At 38.7% G+C, this 18,963-nt stretch overlaps 1 protein-coding gene across 2 annotated transcripts in view; it reads left to right on the forward strand.

The window, feature by feature from the left end:
* igdcc4 (immunoglobulin superfamily, DCC subclass, member 4) overlaps positions 1 to 18,963 on the forward strand; it is a 55,570-nt gene that overhangs the window by 2,436 nt on the left and 34,171 nt on the right. For both annotated transcript variants that reach the window (XM_055045126.1, XM_055045128.1), the window contains exon 2: positions 17,956 to 18,258. In XM_055045126.1, the coding sequence (XP_054901101.1) occupies positions 17,956 to 18,258 (303 nt within the window). The remainder of the gene's footprint in view (positions 1 to 17,955; positions 18,259 to 18,963) is intronic.

Genomic DNA, 18,963 nt, shown 5'->3' on the forward strand with positions numbered 1-18,963 from the left:
CAAGTTTAAAATGAGATGTCTTTAAACAACCTTTATTCACATTCAACAACTGTTGCTGTCCAGACATTGTTTCGCACCTTGTGCTGCTTCACCCTGAGCCTTTCTTTATGTGTTGGCATCAGCAATCGCAAAGAAAGCAGGGACAATGTGCAAGAATTGATGTGGAAGTGAAAAAGTCTTGAGTCGAGAAGGTTGGGGGAAAGAAGGAGACTGAATGTGTTCTTTGTTAACTTTAAACTGATAAGTAACTAGAGGGTCATATGACCATGCACTTCGGTCCCCAAGAAAGTTAGAATAAAATCTGCCCCCCATTGAGATCCTCCTCACATGAGTTGATCCCACAATGGAGGCCATCACACCCAGAACCAGAAATTTAGTGTGTAGGTTGTCTATGGTAATTTCATTGAATACGTCAACAGAAATGCTTATGGTTTGTTCAATATCTATGCTTTTATTCTTTGAAACATTTAGCTTCTGATCAACTAAATAATGCCGGTATTCAATACATTAAAATTAACTGAATTCTTGGTAATAATCTTATGCATACTTTAGCTAACAAGCTGGATTGTTTGACACATAAATAGAAAGTTAGTATACTATAATTATTATCTGGTATGCAACATTATTTCTTTGGGATATTCTGTTTAAAGCCACATGCAACTGCATTGGATCCTTAAATAAGAGAGATAAAACGGAGGAATAAAGGTCAAGTTGAATATTCCATAATTTATCATTTTACAGGCTGGTGATGAGTGTTCATTGCATCAAAACAGAGTGTGAAATGTATTTACCTTGTGTTTAAAATACCATTAATCTCTATAGCAACTGTTAGCAGGTGTCCCATTCATACATCTACTGTGTTCTCTTTATCTGAAATTGGGTCGTAGGAATAACAGGTCCAGGAGGGAAACCCAGATTTTCCTTTCCCCAGTGACATTCTCCAACCCATTCAAGGGATTTCTGAGTTGTTCCCAGGCAAGATGGGATATGAAGTCCCTGCAGTATTTTGTATTTTCTTACTGTAGTTCAAGTCTCAGTCAAGAGAGGTTTTCTGAAATGAAAATTCTGGGAGCCAACAGTGTCAATGCAGACTGATCACCCTGGGATACTATTGTAATTATTTACCCTCTTATGCTATACCAAGCTTATTAACTTTGAGCGAAGCTCTGCGAGACACCATTTTCATATTTTTCACTTATTTTGAAATGTTTTTTTTCTGAATCCAATCCAAATCTGAAGAAAAGAGCCTCTGGACAATCCAAAAGCAATAATCAGTGATTTTTCAGAGTGCAACAATTGTTGGAATAAATGTTGAAAGTCTTCTGAACTTGCGTAAATGTCAGTGTCCTCTTTGCTAGAAAAAAACTCAATGCAGAGAAGGCTGGATGCATTTTGTGTTTGGATTGCAGACAGAGATAATGTGACACTGACAAAAAAAAAGTATGAAAATGCTACAATGCTTCAACTGTTCATGCTCCTACTAATAATAGTGATATTTGATTTATAAATATCAATATTCTGATAACTGCAAAAATGTACACACATTTTGTTCTAAAATTTTGTACTAATTTATGTTGGGAGAGGGAACTTTACCTGAGTGTTCTTGTCATCATTGGCGTTTGACATTGACTTTATAACAATTTTTCATATATAAAAATGATTACAAAGTTGAGTTTTTTACAAACAGATCTTTTTTTTTTTTACCATTTTTTCCACCCCACTGACCATTTTTCAGACTTACTTGATTTTGAAAAACAGGGAGACTTCTTGATTGATGAGCTTTACTGTGTGTCCAATATCCAATAGTTCACTGCTTGGATTGTCACCAGTGACCTTAATTCTGTTGCAAACCTGTGAGTACATTTCACTGACCTCCTAAACTGGAGTGTTGAGTGGAAGTGGCTGTGGGAATACAGGCTGGTAAGCAGTGGGCACAGTGAGGGATGCTTTAATGGGTGCTGGGAAAATTTGAGGTCAAGGGCTATTCCTACATGCACAAAGAATATGTATTTGTCCACTCCAAGTATCAAGTGGAAATATCCGCATTATACTTAATACAAAACAAGCAAATGAATTTGACAAAAGTCTAGACAGCTCTTTGTTCTCCCTCTGTTTAGTCAAACAGTTCTGCAGCTATTAAAAAAGATAATTATCTCCAGCTATGCAAGGGTTTATGAGAAACTGAATTGTTTTTTCACAATAATGAGTCACAGGTAGTGACTGAACACTGACCTGAAAAACACACCATTTTTATTAGGCATGACTGCATGATTTGTAAAAACTCGCATTTGTCTTCTCCCTCTGCGCCAACTAGTTTTTTGTTTTATGTGTTTCTGCTTTGTCCAGCTTAAAACCCCCAGCTCCCACTTTGGCAACAAACCCACCCTCCCCCTGGTACAATTCCACAGGAGCAGCAGAGTGTGATATGCCTTGATGAAACTTAAATGTACATTCATCTCTTCCACTGGTCTTGTCGTCGTACATTTGTCAAGCTGCGTTTTCCTCTTAAATAGCCAAATGGAGCATGTATGAGTTCTAGACAGAATATTGACTGCAAGTACATTTCAATTAGTTTGTCTCATAGATTAGAAACCAGTAGTTATTCAGGAGTGGTACTTTGTTGTTGTTGTTTTTTTGCAAGATTTTATAATGTGTTGACATCATTATCTGAAGTTCTAACAAAATGTCAGTGACAAGCTTTTCTCATATTCAAATTAGACACAATGAACTCGCTGTTTTAATTCCAAATCATTCTCTAATGGGTTTTTGCTGGATTGACATTCTCATGGTACGATAACCTTTAGTAAAAAATACACAGTACTGCATTTTGCAATTTAACAATTTAAACAAAAACGTGCAACATGAACTAATTCTCTATAGTTTTCACAAAAGCAACAATAATTCCTACTGCTGCAAAAATAATATTAATTCCTCCAGCTATATTCTAAGAAATCACCTTGAATTATTGCTACTTAGATTTTTATACACAACCTGAGGCAAAATTATACAGTAGAAAAAACATATTGTCATTTAAGGAGTATTTTTAACCATCCTTCATTGACTGTGACTCAATGGGAAGAGTGGTCATCTTAAAACAAGATAGTTGTGGGTTTAATTCCACCTTCCTCCAGTGTGAAATGCTGACCTCTCCTTGAACAAGACACTTGGTGTGCGACTGGGTGAATGCAGCTCCAGTGTGGTCGTAAAAGTGCTACAAAATTCACTTTGTCTACCAGTTAGCTGTAAGGGCTTCTTGTACAGCAAAGGTTCCCTGTTTGTTCTTCTCCCCTTCATGAACGAACACAAAGATAAAAAGCAAATTAGTTGGTTTTTAAGCTGAGTATTTGGGGAACTAGCCTGCAGTGAGCTGCTTTACAAGCAGGCTGATTATGAGTTACCATGTGTAGTTTTGGAACCCTTTAAATCCCCAGCCAGAATGCTACTTCAGACGCTATTGGTTGGGGTTTGCATACAGCAGCCAATCCAGGAGCATCATTCATTTTTACTTGGCACTGATTGACAGCAGGACATAAGGAACTGTAGATGATTTTATCTTCTCCTGTAATGCTAAGGGAGTTTCTACTGTGCGTATTAATGTATATGTTGTGATATTAAAACAGGCAGTTATAAGAATTTTCTGAGGGCATTTCAAGTGTTAGGATTTCATTTCTTTGCAGGCGGCTGTAACATTTAAAATAATGTATTTGATCATCAAAAAACCTATTATCTAGATAAATAAAAGACAATACTTTTTTTATTTGTTGTAGTCGTCGAAGTGGTGAAAAAAAATGGTCAAAAAAGGAATCAACTATTAAAAGTTTATCTGTGCATTCAAGCTTAATTCTGACGTTCCTGCACAGAAGCTTTTAGATCCATTTGCTTCTGCTCATGTAGTGCAACTTATGCTTAACACGTTTTTCAAGCTAATGTTCTGATTCATTCTAATGTGACATTGACCGGATGGGGGGGGAAAAAAATACTACATGTGGAACGCTTGATCAGTCAGAGAATGTGAATGCCGCACACTCAACTTTAAGGTTTTATGTGATTATCAAAGTAGTAGTTCCCTATCACGGCCATTTGTCATGATAAAAATGTTTCCTGCAAACCTTTGATCAGACTAGGGTGACTGAAGTGGAAACTTGAACCTTCAAATAGGTACTTCATAAATCTTTTGGCGGTATCCCAGTAAAACGCTTGCTGCGATTTCTTTAATGGGGTCTCTGCAGAGCGTCACGGGTGATAATACGAAGCTGAAACAATCACAAGAACACTTTGAACTTGTTCAGGGAAAAATGATTAATAGAGACACTAAATCACCCTAAAACTCACATTTTTATATCATAACTTTAATTGTAAATTTCTTTTTGAGAGTGTAGTAGGGTGACTGTAAATATCATTGAAATAGTAAGTACCTGGAAGAAATATATCCTTGTTGTTGTCAGGTTGGAGTAATTAATCCTTCTGCAAAATACGTGGTAAATATTTTTGTAAAGCTAGCAATAAAATTTAGACAATAAAAATCTTAGTCACCTTGACAGAAATGGGTGGAAAGTGATTTTGAAACAGAAAATTTATGACACAGTGGTGCTGTGTTCAAAGTCCATTTTCTAACTTAAAGCACATGGCAGTAAAGTTGCACTACAGGGTGGGACGGCATTTTGGGGTTGACAATCTGTCAGAGAAGACCCATTTTACATACCCACTCATTTCACACGTTTTATTGCAGCTCATTTAGTCTGTAACTTAATCTTTAAAGTATTTCCTCTGCAACTTTTAAATTGGCACAATAATTATATCTAAAAAAAAAAAAAAAAACCTTCATATATGGGTATTTCCTTGTTGTTTAGTTATTCCTAATACCAACTTCTGACAAGATACGTATATCGTTTATGTTTAATATTTCTAGAGTCTGTAGGCAACAGAACATTCAACATGTATAAATTTCTGCAAGATAGTTTAGTCATATTTAGTAAGTTAGAATATTAATGGAATTTTCTTTCATTTCAGAAACTTGATTCACAAAGTGAAAGACATTATATAGATTAGTTACACATAGACTGATGTTTTCACGCCTTTTTATCTAATAATTATGGCAATTTTCTGCAGTACAGTTAATGGAAATATATTTAAATGAAATTATCACATTAGGTTATCTTAAATCAGAAGTATGGGCTTTGTGAAACATATGTTTAATACTTTAAAGTTTATTTTCAAAAGGAACGTAATCTGGCAAATGAGCCTTGTCAAAATGAATATTCTTGTTCATTAATAATCATTATGTGTCGCACTTAGGATGAGTAGAGAGCACTTGCATCTTTCATTAAGATTTATTTAAAATGGTCACAATATTTGTTCCAAAAATCATATATGAACATATATACAGTATAAATGATATTCCGACAAGGGAACATCTAGATGGCAAAATTGTTAGTTTAATGTTTTCCATAACACATGAATTAGGTCCTCTCTATATTTGCCACAATGCAGCACTGATTGAATGATGTTACTCTGAAGTAGGCCTTGGGATTTAGATTTTAAAGAAGCCTCAAAGTTTGTTTGATAAGGTTTGTTCAAATTAACTGAAAAGCTTTTGCTCTAAACATGTTAAATTAGTTTTTCCAGACAAGCTACATTCAAGATTCGTTTGAGCTGTTCATGTTCTTGAAGTAGGAGTACTACAGGATTCGTCTGTTTCATTGTCTCTCAAAAAGCTGTCATTTCTGTTTTCTTTCAAACGCTGCAGCTGTCAATTTGGATAAATTGTTACTGACAAAACCTTCATAGGCAGATGTAAGCCCTTGAGTGGTTTCAGTACTAAACATTTTCAATGTAAATAGATGCAAAGCGCCCGTGGAAGGACGTTCATGGCAGTTCTGATGTAAATTCAAACCCTCACTGGGGGTAGATGTTATTCTCTCCAACATCTCTTTGAGATTTTTTTATGCAAGCATAAAAAAAGATTCTCCTTTCACATCTATTTCTCTTTCTCACCAAATAAGTTTATTCATTTTTGGTTTCATTTCAGCTGACATCTTAAGACTTTTAACAATAGAACAGGCTGTTTAGAGAACAGCTAATGGAACATAGCAAATTAAGCTATGCGTGCGTGCGTGTGTGCGTGTATGCGTGTGTGTGTATGCGTGTGTGTGTATGCGTTTGGTTAGGTTAATCCAATGTTCCCAGTGTTCCTCCTTGCTTGTCTGGGAGCTTCAGTTTGTACAAACATAAACTGTGATTTGTCACTGCATCTCGATCCATTCCCCAGAGAGCAAATACTAATTTGAGATGCATATTATTTAAAGACACTCTGAGTTAAGTTATATTTGTGGAATGAATATGTTGATTTTTTTTATGTCACCTTGTGCTATAGCAATTACAGCTTTAAGGAGTCAGTGTGATGGTGAAGGTTAGTGCATGTTTTTATTCGGTTGTTGGTGACAGTGGCTCTTGAAGTGTCTGAGCAAATGGCTCTCTATTTGCCAATTTTATTTCAATAAACATCACAATGCAGCGATGTGTTCACGGTGAACATTCATCAGTCCTCTTGTCTTCTCCTCCTGTCCTTTGAATCTGTTGACCAATATCTGGACATAGTCTTTGCTCATAACGTGTCCAAGATGAGTCTTTGCTAATCTTATGAGCAAAGACTGTTACGAGTACAATTAAGATTAAGATCATTTTAGGAGAAATTTGTCCTGGAAACAGGCAAAACTACAAAGCAACAATAAAAGCTAATCCAAAAGGACAGTAACCATAAATAAATACATCAAAACCAAAAAATACATGAAAGCACAAAGATCGGCAGTACTTCCCCATGACCATTTTCATTCACATACAATACATCCTCCACATGCCACTCTTGGTCACCGTCTGGCCCTGCTGGTCTGCCATTTATCAGGTTAATGGAGAGTGGTACAAATGAACATTTCAGATGGTTATATTTGCACAGGGGGACCCTGAACCGTCTCCCTGAATTCACGAGGAGATATTCTGATGCGAGTACACGTGACCCATCAGACAAGATGCTCTGAGTTTGCCTGATGGTAGCCTGCTCAAACAGCTGTTGTGGAGAAAATACAGCCGGAGTGTTGATTATCATATTTGCCATCTTCACCAGATTTTGAATTTGAGTTTTTAATTTATCAGTAAGATTTACAAACCATCCAGTAATGCCATATCTCAGAACAAACTCGACTGTTGCCCTTTAAAAGATCAACATTATCAGTTCTGAAATGCCACACAATCGAAGTCGTCTAAGAAAATAGAGACGCTGGTGAACCTTAACGCATACATTTGTCACATGTGTGTGCCAACTCAGATTGCCATCTATGTACAAAACCTTAATATTAAAAAGAAGTGACCTGTTTGGTGGATCAGCCATGGATGGCTAAGGGACTCTGGTCAGTGATTGATTTAGGATCCAGAAACGACTCAACAGTTTTTGAGGTGTTTATCTGTAGTTTCTGAGAGTCACACCAAAAAACAAACTTATCTATGGCAGCTTTATGACTGTTGTCTGTTAAAAGACTCAAAATAACAGTATCATCTGAAAATGTTATGATATACTGACTGGGTTGAGAACTGGCACATTCATTTGTGTACAAAATAAAAAGGTGAGGCGAACTGACGCAACCTTGGGGGCCCCTGTTCTACTAATCTTTTAATCAGCGAGAACTGAATTGTATTTTACATCCTGAGATCTTTTTGATAAAAAAGAGTAACACCACTTGATTAAAAAAAAAAGGATTAACCTTCAACTGTACCAATTTCCTGAGAAGAATGTTTACATGGATGGAGTTGAAAGTTGAATGAAAATCAATATTTGGTGTTGATATAATTTTATCTCCCCAGAAAAAAGAATGAAAATATGAAACTGTCTGATTTTATGTTAACACAATAAGCACCAAGACAGATTCTTCAGAACAAATACAGCAACTGCTGAGGTTTTAAGTGAACTATGTTTGAAGTTGACGATAAACTTGTAATCTTCAAGTTAAGTCTACCACTATGATCAAGACTGATCATTTTAAAGTTCAATAGTAGATTAATAACCATCATTTTATAATAATAATATCTCTTTTGTGTCTCTCTTTGTTCAATGTGATGGGGGTTGAAACTTGCACAATATAACGGGCCACGCAATATGCAGCTATCCCATTATGGTTGCGGAGATCCGAAAGGCAAGCATGAAGTAGCCAAGATTATAATTGTGTTATTGAAATAAACACAAGCCTTAAGAAAATAAAATGAGGATTGTATCCTACGTAGGACTAAGGGCATGACAGCAGAAATTCAACAGGTGGATCTGGCAAATAATTGAAAGTGGGAAGGTGATTACTCAGTAGGGACTGGTTGGATGTTTAGAGAAGTTTTCAGCTAAGAGGGAAACCAAGAAATTAACCAGAAAGACTCTTCATCCATCTGTAAAAGTACAGAAATGTTAAGATTTCTGTAATACAAATGTTTCTGATTCACCTCATTGTCCTAAAGTGATAAAACCTGATTGAATTTTGCTGCTGCTGCTTTGACTCTATTGTACTATAATGCCAATGAAGAGAGAATATATTTTTCTTGAGACACATTATTGATTTACAGCACCATCTTACTTCATTAGGTTCTCGGCTTTCTGACATGTTCTGAGTCAAGCATTTAGCAAGCAGTACTTTAGGTTAAAGGCAGTGCAGAAATTCCTCTGGCCTCGGATCTCAGGTTCAGCGTGTCACATCGGTAAGCTTCCCTCCTTTGTGTCCATCCGGCCGGCCGCTTTCCACTGAGGTTTAATCCAGTTCGAGGTCGTGGAACCCGGAGCCCATCTGAGCAGTCGGGTGTCTGAAAGGCAGGGTGCAGCATGTTCTTATGAAAGCATTAGCAGCCCTGGCAATATTCACTTGCTGTTCAAACTGCAAGTCACCGGCTCTCAGTTACTCCGTGCTGTTTGCTCGGCCTCTTGAGAGCAGAGATACTCTGTAGGTGGCCATGCAGGAGGGGCAGAAGTGGGTTATTTGTCGAGGTTTTACCGACGTGTAGTCTGTGCGAAGAGGCAGTTCTCTGGCACTTCCTGTTGAGTTCTTTCACTTGTAGACCGCTAATATTTTCCTCCGCAACAAAACCTAAAAAATAAAATAAAATAAGCATGTTTTATGGATCTCCTTAACAAATTTTTGTACATTTGTAATGAGTATGCAAATAGTCCTCGTTTACATGCAGCATACTATTCAAAGACCATGCTACAGCCCCCTGACGGGAAATATCTTGTGAGAATCCCGCTGTGAGCATATGTGAGCCTCACCGCAGTGCATGATGTCAAATGACTTATGCAGTGTTCTGCCTCATCCTGATCTTGTGTGAAATCTGTGTCCTTTGAAGCGTTTTATCGATATGCTTCAGCTTCATCTTTCAGAAAGGAGCAATGAGATTAAAACGAGTTACTGCAAGTGCCCAGCGCACGTGTTGCTTTTCCTTTAAGTTTAAGTCATTGTCCATTTTCACGCCAGTTAGTCTCACAACAGCTTCTGCCTCATAAGCTGGTGTTGCCAGGTCCTCACTGTAGGATAACCGTGCTGTGAATTTGGATGTTTATGTCTGGAACCTGCTGTGTTACTCCCATGTTAGCTTTGTTGCAAGCCTTGTTGACTCTTGCGAGTGCATCTGGCCCTTGACATGGCCATTTGGAGGCCCCATGCAGCTGGGGGGGCTGCAGTGCATGCAGGAGAGGAGCTCTGTGATTGGAGGAAGCAAACTATTCCAATTTAACCAACAATTGGTACGAGACGTTTAATTTAGGGGTACTCCATTCAGTATTTATGAGTATAAACTGTCTAATTAAACATAGTTTAAAGCCATTTTAAAATTCCATAAAATAAGTTATATTTGAAAGGTTTTCTGAAATCATTATACTCATTGATTTATTTAATTGCTCAAATAAATTAGATTATTTCTAACTTGTACATATACGTACCAGGCAATACTTCTGTGTCAATAACTATTTCATGATCAACTGCAAGAAACAAAAACATTCACAAAATCAAAATCTGGTGTATAAACCAGACAACAGTAACATGCATTTAAATTGCATATATCTAAGATTCCTAAATATACATTTATGATTGGTCAGATGGTGGCAAAAACTCACTTTTAGGTGTCAAAACACTACTTTCTTGATAAAATGTTTACTTCTTTTACATCGTGTGCTGTTTTACGAGAGATATGTGGCCTGACTATAAACACTGCCACCTCTGACTCTGAAAATGAAAAGTAGCTACTTTCACAGCCGCTTCAGCCATTCGCTTCTATGCAGCCCTGTGACAAACACAAAATAAAATTTACCTTTTAGTTGGAAAGGCTGCAGATTTCACCTTTGCCGAAATCTTTGAATTATTGTGGGCTTTTCAGGACTGTGGTTCTGTTTCTGCCCGTAAGGTGGTGTGAGAAAAACCTTGGTGTGTCTGTGTGAGAGGAAACGCAGCTGGAACGGCTCACGCTCGACACAGCAGCTGCTATATGGCTGATTGACTTGCAGCTTCACTGCGGCTCCTCTCCACAGGAGACGGAAAGCTATTGGTTAATAGTTTCAGCTAGAATCACACTGCTGCATGTTATCATGTTTTGATTATTTGTCACTTTTTTTTGATCCAGCTAATTGAGTGGGATATTTATTTATTTATTTATTTTGCCAAGCATTTATACTTGATTGATGTGCAGTGTAAAATGGCATAAAAAAAATCACCAAACATAAATAAAAGTCCCTAAGATGAAGTTCCAGTGACTGAACTGAAATCAGTATCTAGAACGACTTGAAATACCTTGAAAATCCTTAAGGCTTAAACAAAATAATGTATTTTCATACAATTAATTAGGAATTTCATCTTTAAAATCCTACTTAGAATGATAAAATCACTATAATATAGTTGAACTAGTGTTGTAAACCAAAATTGTGTAGCTTCAGCCGTAAATATTAATCCTAAATTAACTGACACTGGAAGCTTGACGAGCTGATATTTGCGAGTTAACTAATCATATGATGGATCTTTTTTTTTATTTTTTATTGACCTAATAAACCCTCTAATAACCGACTGACTGACTCATGTTCCAAGACAGTCAAATCTCAAAAAGAGCAGCAGATGGTTGCCTTGGAGATTTGAAATTGTACCACCTCCAGTGGTTTCAGGTCATCGCTAAGTTGTTTCCTTTATGTGCAATAATTCCTGAACAGCTGACTTTCCTTTTATGACGGGGGGCAAACAAAAGGTCAGTGATTTCTTCAACCGTGACACGCAGCTGACTGACAAACCGACTGAAAGGCAAAAAGAAATGCGAGCTGCTGTCCCTGAAAACTCATCCACACAAGTTTAAATCCCTGCAGTGGGAAGGAAAAAAAAGAAAAAAAGAAAGAAAGAAAGAAAGTCTGGCCCACAGCTAGATCCGATAAATGAATCAATATTTGTTTCCTGCAAACAGCTAAACGTTTAGACAATAGTAGATGAAAACTGTCGCTGATATTCTGTTATTGCACAGGCATTTCAACTTTCACGCTGAAACCAAAGAGTCTTCGTCTCCCTGCAGCTTGAAAATGACAGACGCTGAGATTTGATTTCTGACTGCGAGCTTTCAAAAGGGGTCGGTTATTGAAGTCTCACATTTCACAAGTGAGCTTGAAAGTGAGAAAAAGAAGCACCTTTGAGACAAAACACAAATTTGCTCTTGATTTGAGACAATGAAATTTTTTGGGAGGGTTTTTCCAAGAGAAGTGTTATCATGCATGATACAATTTTAAAAATGTGGAATTTCAAATACGTGGTAATAATTGATGTTGGTGGATCAATTTAGCATATTAAAGGGCAGCAGTACATATAGTAGCATTTATACTGATGCCACCACGTGTTTCACTCCTCACTTTCATTCAAATCAGAACTGACCTTTTATATTGTATACTCTTTAATTTCTTAAAAGGTTACAGATAAATCTAGACATTGTTTGTGGTTGCAACAAACAAGATTTGTTGCAACCACTTTGACAAGTTTTCTGAATGGTCAAAACATTTGGGGAACTCACGGGCAATTTTAGCTGCAGATTATGTTGCCCGTGCCTTCAGATATTGATTACAAAGCCGGCATACGCGCCTCAGTTTAACTTGTGTGTGTACGGGAGACCCTTCCTGAGTTTAGCACAGTCTATCTTGGGAACAGTAGTCCAAAATTGGACCAAAGCCAATTCTTAAGGTGTCAAACTGCTCATCCCGTTACTGCAGTCGTTGTAAGGTGTACCTAAATACTTAATGACAATTTATGAGTGATTTGTTTTTTTTTTTGTTTTTTGTATGAATATCGATCTCTCCTCTGCATTGGGCTGATTTTCACAGATGGAAGTCGGTGTAGTTTGGCACAATCTGCAACAACAGTTGCTCTTAAAATTCGGTATGTTTACATGAGTTTACAGACAGATAAACCTGATAACATGGCACCAATGTCAAATACCTTTTACCGTAATCACAAGGCAAAGAGTATTGGACTTGTGTGGTTCATAAAGCTCAGAAGATGTAAGTTATTAAATAAGGGAAAAGATTGTATGGCTTTTCTCTATTTCTTGCTAGCGTGACCAGAACTGCAGTTTGAATCCAGATGAAAATATTCAGGTGTATTCCACCTGGTTATATGCCAGTACATCATTTGTGGTAAAGTAAAAACAAGACTGCTTGTAGCTTTCAGTTGCAGGTGGATTTCCTTTCAGTGGATTTCCTTGCTATCTGCCATACCGATTAGCACTGCCTGCCTCTGGAGCGGCTGAGGATATTCTTCCAAGTGGGCCGTAAATCTCTGCAGCTCATCAAGACTTACTGTGAGCCTCTTAGCTGTTTCCCTGCTGATGCGCCCCTCGCTAGTCCTTTCGGTTCAGGTGCACGGCCTCGTCTTGGCAAGTTTGCGGCGCACTCTTCGTTTTCGGATGACGGATCAAGCAGTCCTCCATGGGAGGTTGGCGGCTCAGGATACTGAGCACTGAAGCTCTCCGACTTTTATCCCTGAACTGAACAAACCTCTCAGGCATTCGCAGAACAGCTGCGTTGAGGCTGAATTTTAAATCACACACACCGACTCTGCTTTCTAATTAGCTGACTTCACGGGGGGCAGTTGGTTGCACTGAGAAAAATAGTAGATAAATAAATAATAAAATATTTCTTTGCCCATTTTTCTTCTGTGTTGCTTTCGTATTTCTGTCCTCTCATGCTTCAGTACTTGTGTTTTGCTCATTCCTGATCTGTTTTGGATCACCTGTGTTTTTCTTGTTGTTTGCTTCTTGTTGTGCTCTGCTGCCGTTTGTTGCAACGACTACAGTTTTCCCAGCAGACGCAATTTGTGAAGAAAAGTGGCAGAATGACCACGTCTCACATCCTCTCCTCCTCTGACTGCACCATGACCTCATGACACGCTTGCTGCTGTTGCGTCAGCGTTACAGCATCTGTCAGCGTCGGTGCGTGCGACTCTGCGCCGTGCATGTGAACACCTTTGGCTTTCAAATCAGCAAATGCTCCTGGAGCAGACGCACGTGAATATGGAGTCAGATTTACACGGCTGGTCTTCTAAATCCCGCTACAGAGGACAGGAGATTGTGTTGAACCTCATTTCAGGACATCTTCATAGCTTTTTGCCTATTATTTGATTTATTCCGGAATATAATGAGTGTAACATGAAAAGTGGCTAATTTTATTAATGAAAAGAGTTATGTAATGTCCTCCTCTTGTTTAATCACACCTTTATTTCCTCTTTGAGGGCTGATACAGAGTCTTACTCGCCTTTCATTTAATTATTAATTATTTTTAGCATGCTTGTGGTAAGCCGGGAAATCGCTGTTAGCATTTTAATGACTTAATGAGACCTAATTACTAGAAATTGGAGAGAGGATACAAGGAACCGTTAGGGGTGATCTGTCTGTGTTGAAGCACATTACCAGCTGCGTAGAAGCTTTAATATGCTTCTCATGCGCAGGTCTTTAGTTTGACTGATTTTTGCATTTGCTCTATGGGTGTGTTGATACATCTGTACAGCATCTTTTTCTTCTTCTCCTCCTCCTTGTCCTCCTCCTCCAGTGTAGCTATGTGTGGACGTGTCGGCTGCCTCACTCAGCATAACCTCTTCATCAGGAGGTGATGGTGGGGAGTCAGGCCTCATTTAATCAAGGGAAGAATTCCATTTCCCATTAACGTAATTAGTCCGACGGCGGAGATGGGGGGAGCTGGAAGCAACCTGCTCCCTGTGTATGTGAGAGTCGACCAATTTAAAGCTGAACCGTAAAAGTGATTGTCGTCGGAACGAAGACGTGATATTATGTTACGCAGAATTTTCTGCGTTGATTAACAAAACGCGTTGGTTAACTGCGACGATGCTTTCCCGAGCACATACCGCTGTCATGCTTTCATTTCCATAAAAAAAGACAGTAGGACAGGAAGATTAGACTTTGGCATAATTTTAGAATGCACAATTCAATCACCAGATTAGGCAGATCTGGTGATTGATCTGCCTAATCAATCACTTATTTGAAACGTTATTGAAATAACGCTTCATATAAGAATTTTAAAACGTTATTGGAGAAGCTACCAAATGCAATTTATGCCACACAAGAGGCACACCGCTGCATGATATGCTGTCCAGATGCTATGTATGAAATGATGAGGGTTCACTCAGGATTCCAAAGGCTTGAAAATGAAAGCGAAATGGATGACTTGGTCTACTTAGTAAATAGTTCAGTAAAAAAAGAATACATAACTTACCTGGCAGAACTCGTAGGGGTTTAAAGTTTCACTTCCAATGTATCAATTAAATATAGAAATAAATGAAGAATGTGACTGCATACGAAACACACTGCTTTCTCGCACTAAAAAAAGCAACAAATTCCACACCTCCAATCAAAACATAAATGCATTATTCGGAGTGAGAGGCTTCATAGACGTAACAAGACGTGTTATACCACATCATTTCCAAACATTTAAATCGGAGTAACATGCAGTTTTCAGTAGGTGTGCAGGAAAACTTCAGCACAAAAGCAGAACCTGATGCGCCCTCACCTATTGTAGAAAAAAGATGTCATATCATTGCAGACTTGTTAAGAATAAAACTGTTTTCTTGGTGGTAGCATACAGCTAGCTCAACATTTACTGTCTGTTTTAGCTGACTTCAGCGGTGTAAAACAATTCAAAATAAAACCGTTCACAACAGCAGGGTACGGCAGCCGTTAATAGTCTGCAGTTGTTACGTTTATCTTGTTTATTTGGACATTTGTGTGCCTGTGTGGCGTTATGTTGGTGAGCCTGCCAGTTGCTCCAAACACACCAGAGCAACAGGTTTAGATTTCTGTGCACAGCTGGCTTGTGTCCTTGGAAGAATAGTATGTTCACTTCAACTCCTGTTACATCCAAACAAGCTGCTTCATAAAACAAGGAATTGTAGGTGATGAAAGGAACATTCTTCAGGGTGATTTTCTGATTGAGAACGGCGAAGCAGTCAAGCCATCTATAATTCTTCAAAATCTCCAATTGTGACAGAAATCTCTAGCCCTGAGCTCGAGTGGCTGCACAGTACGACTGCCGATTCAGAACCACAGACAAGCTAGAGCAAATTTTAAGCAGCATTCGATTTTTCCCGGAAAAATGATGCAACGAGATTCTTGTTCTAATTTGCCAAGGCTTGAGTACTTTGTTTTCTCCTTCCAGGTACACATTTCTGCAAGCCTTCCCTTAGGAGGGAATGAGTGTTGACAACCCAGAGCTTTTACTGATGCAAAAATGTCTTCAGAGTGATTTGACTACAGAGTCAAAGGAAAATGATTCCTGAGATTAAATGGTCTTGTTGTATTCAGTTTATCAGATTTATACAAATCACCATAAGGCCAACTTCACAAAAAACCTGCACACATTTTTTATCTTGTATTTAATTAATTTATTTATTTAATTTTTTCTGTTGTATCCTTTTCTAAGAAATGATGAATGTACTTTATTCACTTTACTGTTTGGTTAGTATGAGAACTACCACTGGTCTCATGCATATTACAAAGTGCATATTATACATATGCATGGCAAACAGATGCTGACTTTCAAGTTAAATTGACCTCAGAAAAGTGATCAGTCTAATGAAAGCCATGCAATACAGTGGCTAAAAAAACAAAAGCAGCAATTTATGCTGACTGTATTTAGATGATTAGCATTTTAATGTACTATGTTATCAAATAATGGGATGTACTTTCGCTTTTCTGCCCTTCCTGAAGAGAGTAAACTAATCGTCAAATGATCTGCAGAAAAAGGTTCTTGAACTTGATGTAATGGGAAAATGGAACACAGAGATTCCCAAGGAATTGGAAATGACGGTGTCAGCTGTGTTCACACTCACCTTGAGAAGTGGAAAATTTGGGATAATGTTGAAACCGAGCCAATGCGAGCTACTCCAAGAAATAATCCAGCCAATTGTTTCCGATTCAAAGAAAAGCTATACCCCGTGGATATAGCTTCAGCTAACGCATATTGAACTCTGAAAAAAACAAAAGAAAAAGCACTGCGGTAGTTTCAAGATGCACAATAAAGAAAGACTTGAAGGAAAAGTGACTTCAACGTTAGTACGCCACACGGAACAAAGACAAGCCTCAAAACAAGAAGTGACCAAAATGTAACTTGACGGCCACAACCACTGACACTTTTGTAGAGGAGGCCCCGTGGATTAAAATGCATGACTCCATGAAACGCTGATGGAACTTGGTCAAAACTGATGGGCAGACGAATGTGTTTTAAATAAATAAATGATTCTTTAAATAGTCAAAAGGCGACATTTAAATTGGGGATATTTGGGAGGAAACCCAGTCACGTCATTCGTGGCACAAGATGTCCGCTGATCGGGACGATAAGGGAGTTGAAATCAATTTCCAAAACGCTCCGTGTGGGAACCGCTGCGAAGAGAGAGGTGTCCTGAGGTCACCAAGTCTCCATAACAACCATTATCCACTGTGTACGTGCCAGCCAGCTGCCTAAGAAGCATGCCAGAAAGAAGTCGTTTCTGTCTTCCCATCTATAGAGTAAACATTTGGAGTTTGCCCAACTTCACCGGAGCTTTGAAACTGTGGTCAGAAGAAACAGATTGAGGTTTTCATGCCGGGCTCACTGGAAACAGAGCAAATATGCAGAAAAGCAGGGTTGAGTATCCATTACGGCTTGTGATGCTGATGCAGTGAACCCATTCCTCTATGAAAGACCTTGAGAACCTTATGATTCCACACATATGGCCAAATCCAAAGACAAAACAGGATTCTATCATGGCCGTCACAGGATTCAGGACTAAAGACAGGAAATCTGAATGGTGAAGTGGAGGGAAAAAAAAAAACATCTAGAGAGAAACACAGAACAGGTTCATAGATTCCTGTTCTATCGTGACAAATTATCGTCATACTGGAAAAATGATTGTCATAGAAAAAGCCTGTAATTGTGGAAGTTGTGATTTTGTCAGAAATAATTATTTCTTAATACGTGATGGGGGTTTTTCCCCCCACCTTTCAGGGTAATGTCCCCATTTTGAAAATTGGTCTTTCATTTTATCCCACTGCATTGAAAGACTGATTTATTCACACTTTTTTTTTTCTTTTTACAGATCTTTACCAGCGATGCCAGTAAACTCTTGCAGTGCCAATCTAATTTTTAAAGATCCTCCTCCAAGAACACTCTCCGTCCTGTTTCAGAACGGCTCGTTTCATAAATGTTCTCTTAAACCCATCCAGACTGCCAAGTTTGCAGAAACGACTAACATGTTTCAAAGTAGCGAGTGTGACGTTTTGCCCAAATCTATCACATAGTAGACAATGCTTTCTTTTTCATATATTCCGAGAGCTCCTTGTACAAAGTCGCATGGAAAAAAGCTAAACTTTCCCAGGCCTTTCCTGGTACATCCTCATTAACTGATCTTTTTGTCCTCTCTTCCTACACAGAAAAGCCTGTTTCAGTGGAACTGAGCTGTGGTGCTGGGCCCAGCCATGTGGTTCTGGAGCTTTTGCCACTTTTGCTGGACTGCAACCTGGGGTCCAGCGACACTCCTTTCAATGTCACCTGGTTCAAGGATGGCCAGCTCCTGCCTGCGGCGCCGGGAGATCGCCTGCGGTATTTGACCAATGGATCCCTCCTGTTGTCGCCCACCGGCCAGCCTCCCCAGAACGTAGAGGGCAGTTACAGCTGTGTGAGTGCCAGCGCCATCGGAGCCCTGACCAGCCGGACTGTCAACGTGCTGCTTGCAAGTAGGAGTCGCACAGTTCACAGAACACTCTGCTGTCATTTGAAGATTGTAACAGAGCCTGTGTAAGGCTGAGGCTCGGTCCTGTCTGCAGATGAGCGTTACATGTCTGTCTGCATGCGTTTGTTGGCTCTACTCAGACTCCAGAGATCCTTTTTATCTGTTTTTTATTTTTCTTTTCTTTTTCTGGGTGGAACGGGATGCACACATCTGAATTGATTGTGAGTTTTTTCATGTAAGTTTTCCTTGATGTAGCAACAAGCTTCTGATTGATTTCTAGCTGGATATTTGACCCTTTTTCCTCATAAGACACAGCAGAGCTCGTTCAAATTGAGCAGTTTTCTGACATGGACTCTGTCTTACAACGTAGTGCAAGAAATGCTGAGTTGGGTTTGGTTGAATTTAGGCCACTTTATCCATTCGAAGAGAACTGCCTGCCTCACCTCCAGTCTGTTCTCTGCTTCTCAGCACACAAAACACACAACAAAAAACACTGAACATTATATCCATAAGCTAAATTATGGCAAATCAGTTCATATAGTAAATGTTTTTTAGCCATTTTATTGGTGACGTACAGACAGGAAGTGCATGCTCCCATTGAATGGCAACCAGTTAGAGAGGTTGATCAATCTCAGGTGAGGCTCAGCTCACTGCTTCGCTTGCAAGCATTTGAATGGGAAAATGGGAAAATTCAGCAATTTTGAATCAA

This window comes from Poeciliopsis prolifica, unplaced genomic scaffold (assembly GCF_027474105.1).
Source record: "Poeciliopsis prolifica strain line A6 unplaced genomic scaffold, Auburn_PproV2 SCAFFOLD021, whole genome shotgun sequence".
Taxonomy (NCBI): Eukaryota; Metazoa; Chordata; class Actinopteri; order Cyprinodontiformes; family Poeciliidae; genus Poeciliopsis; species Poeciliopsis prolifica.